This window comes from Poecilia mexicana, unplaced genomic scaffold, assembly GCF_051168715.1.
Source record: "Poecilia mexicana isolate PSO_F unplaced genomic scaffold, ASM5116871v1 scaffold_11, whole genome shotgun sequence".
Classification (NCBI taxonomy): Eukaryota; Metazoa; Chordata; class Actinopteri; order Cyprinodontiformes; family Poeciliidae; genus Poecilia; species Poecilia mexicana.
This window is the reverse complement of record NW_028263380.1, coordinates 3,666,911-3,689,103: the sequence shown is the minus strand read 5'-3', so window position 1 is coordinate 3,689,103 and position 22,193 is coordinate 3,666,911. Positions and strand designations below refer to the sequence as shown.

Genomic DNA, 22,193 nt, shown 5'->3' with positions numbered 1-22,193 from the left:
ACTGACACTGTGACTTTTTCCATTGTTGTGGCATTTTGCATTTTGTTTACCCTTCTGGGACACCGTACATGAAAAGCATGAGTTTGTAGCCAGATGACAGATTGCAGCAAAGCAATCTAGTTGTACAGAGTAAGGTGCTCCACATTATAGCATTGTTTCATTATAGGAATGCTTTTTCAGACTTTGATAGTCAGAAGCTGTTTATATGGCAGAGTGTAGAGTAAGCAACTCACAGAGGTGAGAATTGTCGAAGTATTTCAAGTGTGGCGTTTTAAATTAGTGCCAGGAAAATAAAAACCGCATGTGGACTTCATCTCTTCCAACTATAAAATGAACCTTTTTATATTCTGCATTTTCATTTCATTACGCTCAAAAAGCACGCAAGGAGAAAACTCTGACCTTGTGAGGAAACACTTGCATATAAAAAAAACCGAGAAAGAGAAAAAGAGGCTTGTCTGCTTTGTGAGACGGATGAGGGATGGTGGAACTAAACTACTCAAGGATTCAAAGAAAATAGAAGATGGTAATAAAGAATTTGCGGCGTGTTAAATCAACATCAAGTGGCTGTATTGTATCACACCGACAGAGGCAGGGAGGCTGTTTTCTTCTCCACAGGGCACTTATCGAGTTCATGGTCAGACACCAGCCAGGCCAGTATGAGATAATCACGGCACACAATGGGCACGAGACCACCGGCGGCGGACGTAGAAGAAAAGCCTTCACTCGGCGGGATTCCCTGCGTGCGTTTCTCTGTTCAGACGGCTGTCTGGCTGGGAAGAGTTCAACAAGGGTCTGTTTCCTGGCTATGTGGCAGTAGCAAGTGCAAACTGGATGTTTACAGTGTTCAATTGGATGAAGGTGCTGCCCCACTGTGCCTGGCAGCACAGCAGGAATATTCTCCAGTTTTTTTTTTTTGTTTGTTTTTTTTTTGTTTCATGCGTGAAAATAGAGTTGACTGTAAAAAAAAAAAACATGATTGCTTCCTGAATTTTCAGGTGTTTTCTGGTCACTTTTGGGTTGGTCTTTACACACATCATGTATAGGTTATAAAAAAAATGCTAGAGCAGTAAAATATATCTCAAATTTATTATCCTGATATCAATATCGGAAGATAAATAAATAAATAAAAATTTGCAGGCATTGCAATAAACACTGCCTAGTTATTGAAGCTCAATACAATCAAGACATTTATGCTGGTAATATCTTTGGTGAGTATTGTTGTTTATTGAGGCATAAAAATGTTTTAGAAGGTGGACAACATGTTGTGTATGTTTGCATTGACTTTAGTACATTACAAGTTATATTATTATATTTGGTATCCCCCCCAAACAGGTGTGTGCAGAGTTGACTCCCAGGATTTGTGGGGCTTATGGACAAGAATCCCACACGAAAAGATAGCATCACTCTTAAAAACACTTGTAGCTACTTATTTTAATAGTTCAAACTCCAAATACACTCTAATATGCTTTAATGTTCACAGTGGAGACTGCATTAGCTATAAACACATAAGCTAATATCTACAGTTTTTCTTAGCTCCACTTTTGAGGCTTCACCCAATCAGAGCCAAAGAAAATAAATGGGGTTCCTGGATTGGCTGCTTTAAAAAAACGTTCTCAAGTAACATTGCTCCTTAGTATTCCAGCTTTCTGAGCTGAATTTTCTTTAGAATTTATTAGATATACTCTATGAAATTATCCATGGATCCTCCAACAAATAACTTCTACTAGTTATTTGGAGTTATGTTCCACAAAAAATGTGCAAATCTACAAATCAATTTTTATGCAAGTGGTTTTCATGAAATAGCAATCACTGTCAGCAGGACAGGATTAAACTCTCAAACAGTATTCTGACAGTCTAACCTCAAGTTCTGCAAACTACGACCATTAAATGACCTCTAATACTTTCTTTTTTTGAAGATAAAAGTTTACAGTGACTTTTTTAACATCACCTTGCCTAATCACTGGTTCCAAAAGCGGTCCGGCTACATTATGAGATTCATTTAATCTTCCTCATTAAGTTCCAAACAAGCAGCCCACACAGTTCATAGGAATTCTTGCTACAAACCCAAACGTTAGTTTGGGCTGCACCGGAACAAATCAAATTAATTTATATTGAATTTAGACCAAATTGGGTTCTACATAATTGAATATATATTTGGAGCAGATTGTCTTGTAAAACACTTTCAGAAGACATTTAAAATGTGCCTGTATCGTACACAGAAATATAACAGATATTTGCGCCGTTTCAAAAGGATGGTTTTGGTGTAATACTGACCTGCTGCCCATATTGAATTCCTCCCATGGTGCCCGGTGTGCGGCTCTGCATCCCCATTGGGTACCTCTGGGGACCCGGAGGTCCGTAGCTCTGGGCTGGGTAGGAGCCTCCCTGTTGGGGTCCTGGACCAGAAGAAGGGCCCTGCTGATGCTGGGAGTAGGGGTTAGGCCCTCCGTACGGCTGGCCTCGCATCTTCCCTACCTGGTCCATCGGGCTGGGAGGCTAGAAGACACATGAAGAAAACATGTTAGTATGATGTTAGAATGTAAAGTAAAAACTTGGGGTGATTGGTGTTTACAGTCACTATCAGACTTCACAGCATCTGCTGTCACTATCAGCAGATAGTGACAGCTATCAGCAGATAGAACGTCTACTATCACTATCCGCCTTTACAACGTCTGCTGTCACTATCAGACTTCACAGCATCTGCTGTCACTATCCGCCTTTACAACGTCTGCTGTCACTATCAGACTTCACAGCATCTGCTGTCACCATCAGACTTTACAGAGTCTGCTGTCACTATCCGCCTTTACATCGTCTGCTGTCAGCATCAGTCTTTACATCGTCTGCTGTCACTATCCGCCTTTACAACGTCTGCTGTCACCATCAGACTTTACAGCGTCTGGTGTCACTATCAGCCTTTACAGCGTCTGCTGTCACTATCAGCCATTACAGCGTCTGCTGTCACCATCAGCCATTACAGCGTCTGCTGTCACCATCAGACTTTACAGCGTCTGCTGTCACTATCAGCCTTTACAGCGTCTGCTGTCACTATCAGCCTTTACAGTGTCTGCTGTCACTATCAGACTTTACAGCGTCTGCTGTCACTATCCGCCTTTACATTGTCTGCTGTCACTATCAGACTTTATAATGTCTACTGTCACCATCAGACTTTACAGAGTCTGCTGTCACTATCCGCCTTTACATCGTCTGCTGTCACCATCAGACTTTACAGCGTCTGCTGTCACTATCAGTCTTTACAGCGTCTGCTGTCACCATCAGACTTTACAGTGTCTGCTGTCACTATCAGCCTTTACAGCGTCTGCTGTCACTATCAGCCTTTACAGTGTCTGCTGTCACCATCAGACTTTACAGAGTCTGCTGTCACTATCAGACTTTACAGCGTCTGCTGTCACTATCAGCCTTTACAGTGTCTGCTGTCACCATCAGACTTCACAGCGTCTGCTGTCACTATCCGCCTTTACATCGTCTGCTGTCACCATCAGACTTTACAGCGTCTGCTGTCACTATCAGCCTTTACATCGTCTGCTGTCACCATCAGACTTTACAGCGTCTGCTGTCACCATCAGACTTTACAGAGTCTGCTGTCACTATCAGCCTTTACAGCGTCTGCTGTCACCATCAGACTTCACAGCGTCTGCTGTCACCATCAGACTTTACAGCGTCTGCTGTCACTATCAGACTTTACAGAGTCTGCTGTCACCATCAGACTTTACAGAGTCTGCTGTCACTATCAGACTTTACAGCGTCTGCTGTCACCATCAGCCTTTACATCGTCTGCTGTCACCATCAGACTTTACAGCGTCTGCTGTCACTATCAGCCTTTACAGTGTCTGCTGTCACCATCAGACTTCACAGCATCTGCTGTCACTATCCGCCTTTACATCGTCTGCTGTCACCATCAGACTTTACAGCGTCTGCTGTCACTATCCGCCTTTACATCGTCTGCTGTCACCATCAGACTTTACAGCGTCTGCTGTCACTATCAGTCTTTACATCGTCTGCTGTCACCATCAGACTTTACAGCGTCTGCTGTCACTATCAGCCTTTACATCGTCTGCTGTCACCATCAGACTTTACAGCGTCTGCTGTCACTATCAGTCTTTACAGCGTCTGCTGTCACCATCAGACTTTACAGCGTCTGCTGTCACTATCAGACTTTATAATGTCTACTGTCACCATCAGACTTTACAGCGTCTGCTGTCACCATCAGACTTTACAGCGTCTGCTGTCACCATCAGACTTTACAGCGTCTGCTGTCACTATCAGACTTTATAATGTCTACTGTCACCATCAGACTTTACAGCGTCTGCTGTCACCATCAGACTTTACAGCGTCTGCTGTCACTATCAGTCTTTACATCGTCTGCTGTCACCATCAGACTTTACAGAGTCTGCTGTCACTATCAGTCTTTACATCGTCTGCTGTCACCATCAGACTTTACAGCGTCTGCTGTCACTATCAGCCTTTACAGCGTCTGCTGTCACTATCAGCCTTTACAGTGTCTGCTGTCACTATCAGACTTTACAGCGTCTGCTGTCACTATCCGCCTTTACATTGTCTGCTGTCACTATCAGACTTTATAATGTCTACTGTCACCATCAGACTTTACAGAGTCTGCTGTCACTATCCGCCTTTACATCGTCTGCTGTCACCATCAGACTTTACAGCGTCTGCTGTCACTATCAGTCTTTACAGCGTCTGCTGTCACCATCAGACTTTACAGTGTCTGCTGTCACTATCAGCCTTTACAGCGTCTGCTGTCACTATCAGCCTTTACAGTGTCTGCTGTCACCATCAGACTTTACAGAGTCTGCTGTCACTATCAGACTTTACAGCGTCTGCTGTCACTATCAGCCTTTACAGTGTCTGCTGTCACCATCAGACTTCACAGCGTCTGCTGTCACTATCCGCCTTTACATCGTCTGCTGTCACCATCAGACTTTACAGCGTCTGCTGTCACTATCAGCCTTTACATCGTCTGCTGTCACCATCAGACTTTACAGCGTCTGCTGTCACCATCAGACTTTACAGAGTCTGCTGTCACTATCAGCCTTTACAGTGTCTGCTGTCACCATCAGACTTCACAGCGTCTGCTGTCACCATCAGACTTTACAGCGTCTGCTGTCACTATCAGACTTTACAGAGTCTGCTGTCACCATCAGACTTTACAGAGTCTGCTGTCACTATCAGACTTTACAGCGTCTGCTGTCACTATCAGCCTTTACATCGTCTGCTGTCACCATCAGACTTTACAGCGTCTGCTGTCACTATCAGCCTTTACAGTGTCTGCTGTCACCATCAGACTTCACAGCATCTGCTGTCACTATCCGCCTTTACATCGTCTGCTGTCACCATCAGACTTTACAGCGTCTGCTGTCACTATCCGCCTTTACATCGTCTGCTGTCACCATCAGACTTTACAGCGTCTGCTGTCACTATCAGTCTTTACATCGTCTGCTGTCACCATCAGACTTTACAGCGTCTGCTGTCACTATCAGCCTTTACATCGTCTGCTGTCACCATCAGACTTTACAGCGTCTGCTGTCACTATCAGTCTTTACAGCGTCTGCTGTCACCATCAGACTTTACAGCGTCTGCTGTCACTATCAGACTTTATAATGTCTACTGTCACCATCAGACTTTACAGCGTCTGCTGTCACCATCAGACTTTACAGCGTCTGCTGTCACCATCAGACTTTACAGCGTCTGCTGTCACTATCAGACTTTATAATGTCTACTGTCACCATCAGACTTTACAGCGTCTGCTGTCACCATCAGACTTTACAGCGTCTGCTGTCACTATCAGTCTTTACATCGTCTGCTGTCACCATCAGACTTTACAGAGTCTGCTGTCACTATCAGTCTTTACATCGTCTGCTGTCACCATCAGACTTTACAGAGTCTGCTGTCACTATCAGACTTTACAGTATCTACCAACACTTTTAATCTTTACAGTACACTCTGTATAGACTCTGTAAAGTATACTGTAAAGTATCAGACTTAACAGAATCTACCATCAGTGTCAGAATTTACAGTGTCTCATGTCACTATCGGATTTTACAGCATCTACTGTCACTATTGGACAGTCACCATCAGACTTTACAGCCATATCAACAAGCATTGATACAACAGACCCTGAAAACAAGGTTTTAAAGCCTACTTCTGGAACCATTTCCATTTCACATTCTTAAACTCCTCATTGACAAATACAGGCAATGGCATGACAAGCAAGTGTCTTGTGAGGATCATCTCATAAACCCGTCACAGTATAATGAAACAAAAATAGAACAAAATGCCGAAGGGGAAGAAAAAAAAAAAACAAAAAAAAACAAAACACAAGTGGATTTACTTTCCCAGTAGAAAGGGGGAAAAAAACTGGCTAAGAATGAATGAACGAGCCCACTACATCCGCCAGGAGCATTTTTCCTGCCCAGGAGATCATTGTGCCAGTGGGTGGATACTGTTACAGCAGACACGTTGGGGAGAGTTTCTGTGAAAATATTGTTAGGGAAGTGGAAGTTGTCTGCGGCATCTGGAGTCGGGCCCACCGACTCTCAGCTGGAGCCGGGTCGGGTTGGAGCGCCGCGAGGTTTCGGCAGCCAGCGTGACTGAGCCGGATGATGCAACCTCTCATCTGTAAACAGCTGGCGCAAAGGACCATAAAGTGTGTGTACATTTGAGGGACTTTAAAGAAAAGCCTAAAAAAAAAAAAAAACAAACAAAAAAAACACAACACCAGTAGACACAAAAGTACTAAAGACCCTTGAAGTTCTCATGAAAATGAACCAGGAATCTGAAATCTAATGTCAGCTCATCACATCCCTGGCAGCCCCTACATGTTCCCTTCAAACCCACCGCAGAACCATCTGATGCTACGAGCCACAAAGGGAGGCTTTGAAGTAGCAACACCTCCCGGCCCGCTGACCTCGAGTAGCAGACACAAAGCTTTCATTGCTTCCCACGGTTATTAATCTGCGAGTGTTTTTTTCCCCCTCCTCCTCCTTCTCCTCTTTTCCCCCCCAAAAAAACCTCTTTGCCTCGGTTGAGGGAGACAACCGCTGTTGCTATTTATAGCTGGGGGGTATGTGGAGATGGGGTTGGGGGAAGAGAGGGCAGCCTGCCGAAAATGTAACAGGTCCCAGCTGCGCTGCTGTTTGAACCCGGGCCAGGCCCTGCTCTTCCTGGGCTTTCAGAAAGCAGCAGGCCTTGGCATCTTATGAATGACAGAGCAGCGATGAGAGGGGGGAGTGGAGGGAGTTGGAAGGGTGGAGGGGAACGCAGCAGGAGAACCGTGTGTTGGGAAACACTCTAGGTGTTGGCATAAATCAACAAGCTGTAAGTGCGGTCAACCAACATCATCCAAGATAATGTATTCCACTCCACATTTTCCCTCCAGCCTCCCCCAGGCCACACTCTCCTGAGCTCCTCCAGGTTCAGGAGAATGTGTGTGTGTGCGCTCATGTGTGTGTGTGTGTGTGTGTGCATCCAGGAAAGAGAAGGCTTGGGGTGTGCGTATATGTGTTACTATGGTCCCTGGGGTCATTACGGACCACTCTGTAGGGGGTAGAAGGGGGGAGGAAGAGGTAGCAGGCCCTGCTTGGAAATCACCGGTGACCTCTGTTGCACTTTTAACCCCAGTCTGGAAGGAAGGACACCATAACCCCCCACCCCACCCACCACCCCCCATCTGACACCATGCCAAACAATACAGCAGCTCAGCTGAGCGCTGGAGAGCAGAGTGTGTTTCAGACAGGTGCACGTGTCCAACTGAGGCAACGATCGCCTCACACTCTAAAGCAACTTTTTTTCCCTTCTTAACTGAACAGAAACACACAATCAGTCTTTCGTAATGAGCTGCTTGGACAGAGCCTCCGGTGTCATTGGTAAAATGTGGCACAGAGGCACAGATCAGCTGCGTAGCGTCCTCTGATGCCATGTGAAAAAACAGGCAGTACGAGAACTAATTATAAAGGACAAACAATGAAAAAAAAGAAAATTGGGGAGAGGAAACAGAAAAAAAAATCTATTTCTCATTCAGACAAAACCTCCTGGAGATCACAGCGGCCGTATAATTTCCAAACACCCTCCCTAAATACAACTTGGGTCGATATTCTTCTGGCAGTGAGAATATTTTTACAGCAGCTTTATGTACCTGTCGCGGCATTGAGGCTCAGCAGGGAAAGAGTCAGACACACATCTATGGTCAGGGTTTCGAAGTTTGCATTTAAACAGGAAGGAATTGCAAATGTTATTCCCAAACCCAAAATATGAGTTTAGTCCTGTGCAGCGGAAACTTCGAGGGTGTTACAGCGGGAAGCGTTCATCACTGCAACTACAAACCCAACTATACATGAGACAAACACAAGGTAGCTGTAAAATATATCAGACATCGCTCATTCTGTCAAAATAATTCACCAATATAAAAGTTTTTTATATGACAAACCAGTGACTATGATGCCTGCAGCACAGCACAATGTCAAATTTGCACTGTTTGAGTGTTGTCATTGTCTTAGACAGAGCAGATGTCATGAATAAATTTAATGTTAAACATAATACAAGTTGAAAGTGTTGCATTATTTTCAGCCTCCTTTTCAGCATTTGCACTTGGTACCAGGCTAAATTGACAAAGATAATGCAGTATTTTGATTCCACAGTAAAGAAAGTCATATAGTTTCAGTAAGTAGGTGTAGGATAAAAATATTGGTATTGGTATCGGTTATTGGTGAAATGAGTTTTAGTATATTGGCATATGGGATATTGACCGAAAATCTAATATTGTGCATCCCTAAACCTAACAGTCAGGCTTTTGACCTGCAGAAGGAAGCCGGAGTACCTGGGGAGAATCTACGGCACGCACGCACATGCAAACGCCACACGGAAAAACACAACACTGGGATTTGAACCAACGATCTACTTTCTGCAAGGCATTCACATATACTGTGCAGCCTCGAAACAGAGACACCGTTTTCCATTTTTTATAAAAATGAATCAGAATATGGTGAAGTGAACTTTGCCATTTGAATGTACGTGTGAAATGGAGGCTGCTCTAAAATCAGGAAAATTACTATAGCGCAGGGAATTCGCTATAGTTTTTGTTGTGGGTAAACACAACAAAAACAAACGGGAGAGATGGAGCGCTCGCCATGTTTCATCAAAGACATACAACCGCTAAAATCTGACGGCACTCACATTTTTGTAAATGCAACAAATGTCGCAAAATTTGGTCCCCAATCAAACTGAGTCTACTGGACTGTCAGGTGAGAGGTCACACTGAGACTTTTAGCCTCAGGGTGGCGTTACAAAACGCTAATGGAAAAAACCAGCTGACATTAAGACTTTCTGTTCCTGGTCCTCTCTCTGCTGAACACAATGCATACCTCACAGCTAATGCTGCATACTTGTGCTTTTACATGTATATTTGCCTGCATGTAAATATATATACAGGCATGTTGCAAATCAATTAATCGCATGATAAACTAAAACAAGCTCAATAATTTCCATTTGCATGATTTATAATTTTTTTCTTTTCTCTCTCTCTCTCGACCAAAAAATGGATGACCAAGTCTTCAGTCAAGTTCTTTGGTCTCATCCAGTTCTTTTTTGAACTTTCATTTTGTTTACAGACTTTAACATGTATTTTGTTATATGTGATATTTAAAATGTTCCGATGTGAAATGCTTGTTAGAATTTAAAGCTTGTGAGAATATGCTTTTGCATTGTTGTACTATCACTATACGAGGTGAAAATGGTCTCCAAGTCAACAATATTATCATTTATCATGATAATTTCTGGGACAATTTATCATCCAGTAAAATTTCTTATCGTGAGTGAGATGTAAATGGAAAAAAACAATTACTTCTGATTTTAAAAGCTTTATTTTTAAAAGTCGAACATGACATCAAATATTATGCTCATAGAAGGTATATTTTCAACTGAAATTGTCAAGCATTACAGGAGAACGGAACAGAAATGAACAAACTTTTGTTGATGTGAAACAAATAAAATAGGAATTGAAATATGAATTCTCAAAATCTCTCCTTTGTCTTTTGTAAGGTATAAACAGAAAAAAAGAAGCAGAGACAAAAAATATATTGCTCAGTGAAAATTTAAGGGGCGGGGGAAAACAATAAAGTAGACGTCTATGCTCAGAAAGAAAATACATTTCAGTTCTTTATATACTTTCTGCAAACATCAGCAACTTTCAAAGACATTAATTAAATAAATAAAATAGACATTGTCTTCACTCAAGAAAGAAAAAACTTCCAATTATGTGAGCACCATCTCCGTTCTGCTGCACAGGCGTAGGACTCACTGGTCTGGGATAGTGAAGCTTTACGTTCTTGAAGCACACACCACTTTTTTTTTTTTTGGTCCAACTGTAAATAGCCAATTGGTGGAACTGTTCGATGACTCCTCGTCAACGATGTCAGTCACTGTGTCTTCCATCTTTTCTTCTTGGGGGCGTTTATTACCCCCCTAGTCAGGTCCTACATGTTGCCAGAGCCACTTAACAAAAGACCCACTTTCCTGGCATGTCTTTTGATTTTATTTTCCTTTTTTTTTTTTCTAACCCACTAGTAGAAATTCTTCGGATTCCCACAGAGAATTGCATTAAAGGTGGTTGAATCCCACCACATCTAGAACAGAAGTGATTGGCTGCTTTCCAAGGCTCTGCTCCTCCTTAGCTTGGTCACTGAATTAGCAGAGGAGAAACAAGAACTGAAGCTTCACTGTTAAGTCAGGATGTTGACATGTTTTGGTTGTTTTTTTTTTTGTTTGTGTTTTTTTGTTTTTGTGATTATTGTGAACTAATATTACTGACCACATTTTGAGAAATCCTATTTTAACTTTATTTTTGCCATCAGATGGTCTTACAAAATAAGAAGTCTAATTTACTGCACATAACCTTCCCTCCAAAAATGTCAGGATTTTAACATAGTTAATATTTGACGAGTAGATAACATTTTCAAGTTCTTGAAGTATCACCCTTAATGCAAGTAAAATCAGGTCCTGAGGAGAGGTCAAAATGCAAAACAGGACCTACGTGTTGGTCGTTAAAGTCAATGAACTGATTACACCTTTAGGAGCAAATCATACAGAAAGGCTAAATGTTTACATTAATTCATTTCACTAATCGATGAAGGTTCAGCTTCCAAGAGATGTTGTGAAACAGGAAGTCAAATTAGAGGGAGGCTGATGGGATTGGTCAAATTTCAGCCATGTTGCAGTGATTGGTCAGGAAAAGGAGGAGGAAGAGAAAACATGAAGGTGATTGGTCAAATGTGCAGAAAAGTTGCAATTTTAAATCTGTGCAAAATATTTTTTGAATGATGACTGAATTTGCACTACTAATCGTGATTACATTAAGGAAGATCTAACTGCACAGTTGAGACTGATGAAAGACAATTTTGTTCAGAGGTGGTTACCCATTTAAATATACTTAAAAAAAAAAAAAGTTAAGGGACGAACTCCTACCACTATCACCGTCATCGTCCCAAGACCAATTTAAATGTTAATCAGAAAATGTTGATCTGTGTTGAAATACCAGATTTATATTTGTAACATAGTTGTTCATGTTTGGAGCTTAAGAAAGTGATCACAACTTTCTGGATGGACAGACGAGTAAACATCTGACACCATCAGTAATCAAACAATCGTTAAATGGAGAATACAGACTCTAAATGAAAACATGCCGTTTTCTGAAACAAGGCAGAAGAGACGTTATCTCCTGTAATGAAGCCAAAACTGTATAAAAATATATAAATCTTGCATTTAAGATGTAAATTTGGACAAGGGGAAGTTTGAGCTTCACCTGGTTAAAAAAAAAACAAAAAACTATTAAGACCTCTTGATGTTAATTGGTTAATCGAAAAATTAGTCAACAGATCAAGCGTACGCTAAAAAAAATATTACATTTATGCAATAAAATGTTTACGTTCTTATGTAAAAAAAACTTTGTTGAATTAGTTTTTGATTGAGCATTCATATAAACACACAAGAAAGGCAAAAAGCCTTTAGTGCATTTCTAATATTGTATAAATAAGCTTAAGTGAGAAATCTGCAGAATGTGTCAACTGTTTTTATCCAATTAAATCGCCAGAATAATCGACAGAATACTTGATTACTAAATTAATCGTTAGCTGCAGCCCAATATTAATATGTTGAACATCTAAGCTGGTATTGAACAAGAAGCCAGAGATCACAGGGAAATGTCAGAGGCTGGAGGTGAGCAGATCACTCATCTCCCCTCAGGAATACAACAATCAGACTCAGAAAAACAAAACTCTCCAAGCTGTGAGAAACTTTGACAAGACAAATGATCCGCCTATCGGTTCTGCTGCTACTTTTGAAAAGCCTGCGGTGTTGTAGAGTTTGTCATTTTACAGTCAAATTTCACTTTTACTATTTTGCGTCTCATCCAAACAAAAAGTAAACAAGAAGTTTCTAATTTCAAACTTGGTTCAAAATAAAATTAGAAAAATACTTTTTAGAGGAAATGATGCTGATCCAGTGAGGAAGCATTGATATAAACATGCAAGAAAAGCAAAAAGCCTAAAAAAAATCTCATCGAACTCCTGTTTGCTATGACTAATTGAAACTGTTTTATATTCAAAAAGCTGAACTATAACACTTTGTACACACCATGAAACTTGGTAGTGGCAGCATCATGCTCTGGGGATGCAGGAGACCCCCACCGAATCACAGTTTAAAATTCGCAGATTTTTCTGTGGACTAACTGAAATATTCGAGGTAAATTCACCTATTCACTGATTTTCTTTTTTCCGTAAAGCATATCTAAAGTATTTGAAAAACAACAGTACAGTTTGGGAATATGGGCACAAAGCTACTGGCCACACTACTGGCTTACATTTACAAAGCAGCAGATTTTTTGTGAAGTCTGAAATGTCCTGGACAGAAACAACTTTGTTCTAGATCTTGTAGCCTTAATAAACGTAAACATTTCTCTGTTCTTGTGGAGAATGTGATCACCTACAGGTGGAGTTCCAATGAAAGGATTTAGATCAAAGCATATTTGTATATTAGAGTGACCCAGTCAAAGTCCAGACCTATATCTAACTCAGAATCTCTTAAGTCTGAAGTTGCTTGAGACCTCAGAAACTTGCTGCTTTAAGTCCAGTAAAAGGTGAACTGCAAACAAATACACAACGCTCAACTAAAATAATAATTTCAACTTTTACAATGACAATTACGCATCACTCCATCTTGATTTATCAGATAAATCCAAATAAAAAGAATGCTTTTGGTGATTGTGGCCAAACAATAAAAACATTTAACATGAAAACCGTTTGGGTTGTAGTGTTGTTGTTGATACGACTCTGTTTTAAAATGAAAATAAAAAAAGTTAAGCATTCAACTTCTAACCTTGAGTCTCTCTGTGCACTAAACAGTGTTTCTGCCCAGTCATCAATCACTTCAAGAGAAATCTCTCCTCTTTTTTCTCTCCTCCTCCTCCGTAGTTAAACAATAAATAAATGACCAAAATTAGCACATGGCTAATCTGCATAAAGGCAAGCCCGCTGGCAGAGGTTGCTGAACTGAGAATATTGTGTCATGGTCCGGGCCACACCGTGGATATCGCAACAATTCAAAACCATGTGCGCGCGTGCGTGTGCGCGCGTCAGACTCACACGACGACGGAAGGTGAAGCTGAGGGTGAGCTGGGTGGAGCGGGAAGGCGGCGAGGAGGTGCCTGACAGAAAAGCTCGAGTCGGCAGGGCCGAGTGCAGCAGATGGACCACGAGGGGGGAGACGATAAACAACTGCTGCTAATTCAATCCGCCACATGGCCTCGGCTTGGCGCGCGCGCACACGCCATTGTTCTGCCTGGGAGCCCCACAAACACGACACACCGGCTACAACGCGAGCCGTCTAAGACCGCCGGTGGAGTCACACGCACTGACATGGGATTTCCCGCTGTAACCCCCCACACCCTTCAGCTACCGATTCCACTTCAACACCGGGGGATGTCACTCTAACCAGCAGCACCGGAACCGCAGTCCTATGAAATACTGTTTATTAGTTCCCTAAATTTCGTTTTGCTTTTCCTCCAAATTCCACCTTTTTAAATTATTTCAATTTTTCTGAATTCCATTTTAAACTCATTTATTAATCCAAGAAGTATGCAATTATAGCGTGACTGATTTTTTTTTTTTAACAAATCAACAGCTAGAGGTCAACATTTCCTGTTACTCTGCATCACAAATGAAGCAGATTGCTGTGGTTTAAGGTGTTAAAAAGTGCTTCCCCCTCATTTTTTGAAGAACTCAAACATTATGTGCAGAACTAATGGCCTTGTTTATAACATAAGAGAAAATCTGCCTTTTAAAAATTCTTTATAACACCAAAATAATACTTGTAGCTCCACCTTGGTATAAACATTAATTTATCTTGGCTAAATACAGAGGTTATTGCTGAAAATCGACAAAAAAATTCCATGTTCAGTTAATTGTTGAGCTTTTTTTCCCCTTTTCTTAAAAAAAAATAAAAACAGTTTTGGCATATTCTACACATTTTACTCAGAGTTCTATTTCGACCTCCATCCTTTTATTATTTTAATATGCTACAAAGTTTCTAACCTATAACTCAGGTGAGTTGAAACTAAACAATCTCTTCGATTTCTCTTTGAATCTTTTCAATTCCACTCTCCTGTGTTCCATCTCCTCAAACCCCCTGGTTTTCTCCCAGCAGAACACAAAGCCAGGTTCTGGTTCTGCTGGAGGTTTCGTCTTGTTAAAGGGGAGTTTTTTTTCTCTCTATGTGGCTACATGCATGCTTTGTATGAGAGATCGCTGTAAAGTCAACGGCACGACTGTCTGCTGTTCTACGTGCTCATCCAGGAGGAGTGAATGCTGCAAGTCAATGACTCAATGCAATCTTAGATAGAAAACCTTGTAACCAGTTTCTACTTAGGATGTGTGTATGACTGCATTGAAATGACTCCTAAAATGCCTTGAGACGACATTTTGAACAGCCTTAGTGGAAAGCATTACTTTAGCAGTGTATATATACATTGACATTTTGGAGCAGTAAAATACCTGAAAATAAAACAGTGGAACAGTAACACTTGTGCTCAATTCGGAGTATGAAGGTTAAAACATGTAAGTGCAGTTTTAAAGCTGAAGTAATGTGGTCTCATTTTGTCAGACTGGAGTTTGCCCTCTGTCAAACAAAAACTTCCTAAAAGGTGGGAACAGGTCAACTGTTTTTATACTTTATACATAAAAAAAAGTATTGAATCAAAATCCCTACATTAATTTCTAGCAGTTGGCCAAATTCCACTTTGATTTTAACCTGGAGGTCCACCAGTTGGCGGCCTCTGTCCTATCTGATAAATAAAAGTGCCTGATTGCAGCATATGGTAATTAGCAACATGAACGACTGACGATGTGAAAAAACATTTCTATTTCTGAATGTATTTATGTCTCGTAAAGAAAATCAGCTAAAAAAACCGAGTCCAAATCGTGTTTGCTGGCTGTGGAGCAGAGACGGGTTAGCAGCAGCAGCTTCATCCACTCCATTCATCATGGCTCAGCTCGCCGCGCTGCAGTGCGGTTGGAAGGCTGATATGAATCAAGATTTTGTTCAGCTGATACAATCAGTTGTACTTTCACAGAAATGCACTCCAAACTCTCACGGCGGCGACTGTTCAATAAGCTTTAACAGGAAGAAAAGCTGCGGTGGATGTGAACGTTTAAGGTCTAAAGGCAACAATATCACAAGAAAGAAAATTACATTTATCTTACTGCCATGTCCAAACTGTGAGACTTAAACAGCTGTCTGTAATAAGCAAGACAAATAAAAGGTTGTATTCTTAATTAAGAGATTAATCTGAACCGATTAAAAAAAAAAAAAAAAACTCCATCTCCCTTCTGACCGCTCCATGACTCGTAATAAAAGTGAAGATTACGATAGTGCAGCGTAGAGAAGGTGGTGCCGCCGACGTCATCCACGCAGAGAAGAGGCACCGGCACCTCACTCACCCAGATGTTCACCCAGCTGTTCACAACAACTTCCAGAGATGCTCAGTGGAGAGAGGCGGATGGGATCTGACACACTGGGATGAGAGGAATGAGAACACCAAAAACTAAAATACAAAAAGTGGAATTCAGGGTTTCCCTGAGTGTGCTTATAAGCCTGGCAACCCGCCAGGCTTGAGTTGCCCTCCCACCGGGCTAAGTTTCATTTGTTTCTTAGCTTTAAATAGGATTTTTTTTATACACCCGTAACAGTGATAGCAAAGACAGTTGACACACTGAACCTGGTGTGTCAACCATCATCCCACAACTGGGGCACTATGATTTCCACGATACGGAAAACACAAATGGACTCATGGAATTTAATAAACAAAATGGAATCCACACTAAAATGTGGAATTTTACTAAATTAAATGATATCTGATAGGAAAGGTAAGGCTAAAGGGTAGTTTCTGTAGTGTTTTGGCCACTGCAGCTCCTGTAGTTAACTGGTTAGGTGGGGCTCAGCATCTGCTCAGCTAACAGGTTAGCCGTGGTGAAAAAAAAATCTCTCAAACAACAATTTCTTCCTTTGCAAAAAAAAAAACAAAACTAATAACTCGAAGCTTGGTGCAAGGTTCAGGGTCAGCAAGTTTTATGAAAAACATTTTCTGTCCACTGACTGGAGATGCAAAGATACAACAACTCACAGACATAGAGATGAAACTAGCTGGCTGCAGCTGGTCACGTCTACTAACTCAGACTTTATAATAAATCAGTAGAAGTGAGAGTTGAAGGTGCTTATTGCTGTGTGTCTAGAATCAGATATTCCATTAGGAAAATAAGTTATTTGGAATTTGGAAGATGAAACATGTTTCAAATGGCCCTACAATATGACAATTCAGGGCGCAAAAGCAGCAAAGTGACTGACTATCACAGCAAGTAGGTTCACACAAAGATAGCATTTATAAAAAAACAATCGTGCCGTCCCCGCTGTTGCAGCATCTCGTTGTGCACCTCGGCACAGATCGCAAACCCCACCTATCATTCAAAACCAAGTTCACCTGTGTCAAGTTTTTATAAAATCCATCTATAAGAGCTCATTTTCAGAGAATAATGCACTAATGTTATGCATCAAGTAAAAGCCACACTGCTTGATCACTCAGCCTTTAAGAGCAACCTTCTGTTTATGACGTTATATTTGTGCCAAAAACCAGAGCGTGCAGTGAGACTGATGTGAGCGCATTTATATTTGTGACCAAAGAATCGTGTGTGGGGTGTGAAAGCAAAAACACCATCAGATCTGTTCATTTTAGGCCGACAGCAAAACATTTGTAAAAACCTGACAAGTTTTTTTTTTCTAAAGCTTCAATTTTGTAGAGAAATTTAACAACAACAGGGAGAAATACAAACCAGACAGACATTCTGATGGGTCAGGAAGCTACACAAGAACTTAACAACTCCATCCTCATATAAAGGATGAAAAAAAAAATCAATTCACACACCCTTCCATTAAAAGGAACTCATCTTACTTTCAATCTAACAGCCCTGGCTGGCTCACAACATTGCCTGGTGGATAATAATAAAAATATCAGTACCAGCTGAAAGATTCTGTGTACTGAGTGGGAAATAAGGCAGAAAAACAGTCCTATCAGGTAGATCAAAACAGCTCACCGAGGCCATCCAATAAAAATAAAAGCAGGTTCCCTGCTGCCAGGCCTGTCAGTTCAATATTACAGCTGCACATGCCAAAGAGTGAACATCCACCCAGACTGCCAGCTGTCAAGCCGTCAGCCTAAACTTCTATTTCCAGGTGACAGCAGCTGATTCCAAGGAGTGAGTGGAGGTGGCTGCTGTTTTATTTGGAGTTACCTGACGGGCTCTGAGTAGGACCAGCATGTGGAATAGATCTTTAAAAAATAAGTACTAAAACACAAGGTTATTTTAGATGGTTATAACTAACGAATTAACAAAAACTGAAATTAAATACAACACTTTTGTTAACTGAAATGAATAAAAGCAGTAAGCAATGGGGGAAAACTATCGCTAACTGGAATAACAGAGTGGATGACATGCTGAAATTATAGGTATTATATTCTTCAGTTTGGTTTATGTTTTAGTCTTTCGAACTGATATGAAATTTATTTATTCCGCCCCCACCGCCACACACACACACACACACGCACACACACACACACACACACACACACGCAGTTTGATTTCCGTTGCCCTGGAAAACTCAAGAGTTTTTAAGGAGAAAGCTCTTGGAATAAAACCAGGCCTCTGAATTTATCCAGTTTGCTCTTGGGCAGCGGTGACTCCAAGGCGAGGCGACGGCAGTTACGTCATGGCAAAGCGTTGCTGGGAAGGATGCTTATTCAGGATGACCACCGGCACCCTGGACGACCCATTACGGAAAGTGTGTCACTCACTAAGATGCCAAAAATACACACGCTGCTGAATGAGGCAGAACCACTTAAGGACCTGGCTCTGACACCGACTGTCTCATGGTGAGAGACACAACACTGACAACACACACACGCACACACACACACACAAACAAACCATCTGAAGGAAACGGAATCTAAAGCTGACTGTCATAACTGTATCTAGGAGTAATACGGTTAACGTCATTAGGATCAACATTAGCGGTCGTGTGACGGATGAACGGAGCAGGACCGTTAGAACCAGTGAGGTCGGTTATTTGCATACTGCAGAACACCTGCTCATTCTGATGCAAATCTGCAAATCAGAAGTGAGGAGGCATACCAGCACACTTCACATACAAACTCTTCCCTTACAGCTTTATCACAATATTTTGTGGTGCTGTTGTGATAAAGATAAAAGTGGCGATAAGAACTGTTTATTCCTCCTTTTCCAGGTAACTCTGTGGCTGCTACTGCATGGCACTTGCAAAACACTCCCATTTATAATATGCTAATAATACGAAAATATGTAAAAATAATCCAGACAATACTGACAGTTTCGAGGGACATTAAACATCAGTATTGAAATTTATTGTGACAAAAATAAAAGTTTTTGCCATGACACGAGATAAACGCCCAATCCTAGTCTGATATCAGCTAAAGAACGAGTAACAGATTTTTTCAGTCTGCATCTAAACTCTCTAATCACAATAGCAGCACTCCGCCCCACCATCTAGTCCGCCCCACAATTTTTATCCAGCTTCGCTTATATCCTTCTGACAGACCCATTGGTTAGTAAAGAAATGGCTCAGTTGTTCTCAAACCAGTTGTTGTTACTATTGTTCTCTGAGTAATATCACCTGATGAAGCCTTTTCTAACATCCCACTCTACAAAATAAGTAAGAAAACTATGTATGATTTGTGCTGATATTTAAAGCTGCGATATCGGTATCGTACCGTGGGTGAAAAAGTTGATCAGGACACACCTAATAATGTTTTAATATAATGTGTTAAGACCATTTTCATAATGTAACGGGCATAATAATGTAAGCACACTCTCTCAAAGATAAAACTTTAATTTCTAATGAACATTTAACACTGGAAGACATTTTAAATATTCAACATAAACAAACAACAGAAACAACAAATAAAATGGAAGTCTCTAAACAAAACTGTCTTTCAAAACAGGACCAGTTCAGACCAAAGCACCAGTCTGAGGGCTTTTTTCATTCAGACTTTGACAGAAAGAGACACAAGAAAAACAAACGGAAATTAATTAGCTTTAGGTTACGAAGTTTGTTCCCTCAGAATGATCAGAAACCTGCCAAATATCCTCCAGATTTGACTAAAGTGTTGGCATGAAACAAAAAAACAGCTGAAAACGTATTACAGCTCAATCAATCAGCTAATTTTGCACAGCTGGAAAAAATAAAATGCACCCCGTCAGAGAATTGCTCACTTGTTTCTACAAAATCTATTTCAAATAACTTGAAGAACCACCGAACAGTATTTGAGGAAAAAGCTCTGATTTACTGTTAGCTGTCTTAGCTTGCTTAAACAACCAGGAAACGAATGAAGCCAGTCTTAGAACACCCAAAAACTGTCAATGTTTTGAAGGAATGCATTGGGGGCAAACAACACCCAAAGAAAAGTCAGTGGAAAATCTTTTAGAACTAAAGCAATAAAGTCCCAACAAGCTAAAATAACTCAAGATTCACCGAAAACCAATGTTCCCATGTGCAGCAGACTCCATGGCAGACGGAGGCTAAAAGCTGTGTTCATCCACTGAGGATTCTTCACATTAGTCCTGTAGGTGAGAAGGAGATGACCAGTCCATCACAGGTCGGTACCAGAATTGAACTACTGGAGGAAAAACAACAAAAACTCAAAGCTTAGCTCAATGTTCATGTTTATGAATTAGGGGAAAACTTTTCGGCGTGTTTTCTCAGGATTCGGTTGACAGGAGGCGGAAGAATACACGAAACGACGACTTATAGTAGAGTCACATCAAAAACATGGAGAAGAAACAAGCTAACTGGAGCCGTTAAAGCATACTGACTCTTAAACATTTAACTAAAATCAGTAAAATAGAGCTGAGAGTTTAGTGGAGATTTTGCTGAACTACTTCAATAGTCCAGTAGGAAGGAAAATGGATAAAAACTTTGGATTTTGGTTGAGCAGTACAGAAAGAGGGATTATGTCTAATGTTTACAATTTCTTTATGAGACAACTATTTCTGTTAAATTCAACTCAAACATTTTTAAAAGGTAGATTTTTCTTTTAAATGTGAATTTTTTTATGAGACGTTTAGTTTTAATGATGGTGAAATAATTCAAAAACATCCTGTGAAAGAACTCGATGTTCTGCTGAAACAAGGTGAACAGCAGCAAATACCCATCTATTTGGCTATTGACTTGTTGAACCGTTTCCGTTCACTCTACCCATTTTTTGGGTTAATAACATGGTTAGAGTGGAAAAGGAGGAATTAAAAAAATAATAAAAATGGAAAAAGTCGGATTTCGGAAGGGGAAAAATTAAATACAAAAAATAAAACAAATTTATAGAAGATGGAGATGTGGAGAAGATGGACAGAAAAAGAAAATTACAAACAGTAAAACATTGTGCACTCTTACATAATGAACAGAACCTGTTTTTATTTCTTCCATCAGTCACACACATCTCCACTGAAGGAGAGTTCTAGTATTGCAGAGCTTTTTACACCAACTAATCTTTATTTTCTGTTTTTATAAACAAGGATGTCAAGCTAACCCCAACCTAACCAGGTAACGACAGGTTCATGAGGATGCAGCGGCCAAAATACCTCAGAAACTACCACTTTGATGTGGATCCCTTTTCATTTGATTACGATTATGTCTGTTTTCCACTTTACAGAAATCATAAGGCCCTAAAACTGGCACCGTATGAGTTAAGGAAATGTTATAGTCTAACCTATACGAGTGAAAGACCTGAACCAGCTCCTGCATTGCTCATGTCGCTGTCTTTCTGCTCGATATTTAAGCCATTAGCCTTTTCCTGTGCAGATCAAAGGTGAAATGTGTATAAGAGGAGGAAAGGAGCATCAGTCTCTACCTTTGGAGTATCAACAACTGCACCTATTTAAAGGTTAACCACTTTATTCCATAAAAACCCCCCCAAACCCCCCATACGTCATGTAAATGAGCCAGTCGTCCCGCACAGGCTCCGAGGAGGATATTACTATGCTAATCTGGAGCATTTTCGAAGGTAAATGTCAAAAGAAATAAATTACTTTTACATTCCAGCGTGCCCTCGTGCAATAGCCTGAGTCTGACATTTGTCCATGAGGTGCTTGGTTCTGCCACTGTACAGTCTGATGCAACGCAGAGCGTACAATTATTCAGATCACGGCCTTTTCACTATCTGGATGTGTTTATTAACTTCTCAGGGTGCATTCACATCGGCCCTGCTTAGTTCGCTCTAATCCAATTCTAGTTGGTTTTCTCAAAAAGTCCGGTTGGTTTGGGGAACAAATAATCTAACTCTGATGCAGACCCACAAAGCAAACTCTGGTCCCCTTCAAAAGCAGGAAGTGGACTACAACGCAGGGCATTCTGGGGAGATGTAGCCAAAACAAATAAGCTAGCCCATAGACCCTTTTCACAGTGACGTCAGACAATGGCCACCATAACTCAAACCTGGGTATCTTTACTTCCGGTGTGATTTTGCCTTGGGAACCAAGCTGAAAAATTCCCGCATTCTCATAATCTTAAGGTTATAATAAAAGGTAAGTTTAATA

At 40.9% G+C, this 22,193-nt stretch overlaps 1 protein-coding gene across 1 annotated transcript in view; it reads right to left on the bottom strand.

Moving 5' to 3' along the window:
* arid1ab (AT-rich interaction domain 1Ab) overlaps positions 1-22,193 on the bottom strand; it is a 70,463-nt gene that overhangs the window by 36,599 nt on the left and 11,671 nt on the right. Inside the window, exon 2 of the mRNA XM_014993273.2 lies at positions 2,275-2,496. Within this exon, the coding sequence (XP_014848759.2) occupies positions 2,275-2,496 (222 nt within the window). The remainder of the gene's footprint in view (positions 1-2,274; positions 2,497-22,193) is intronic.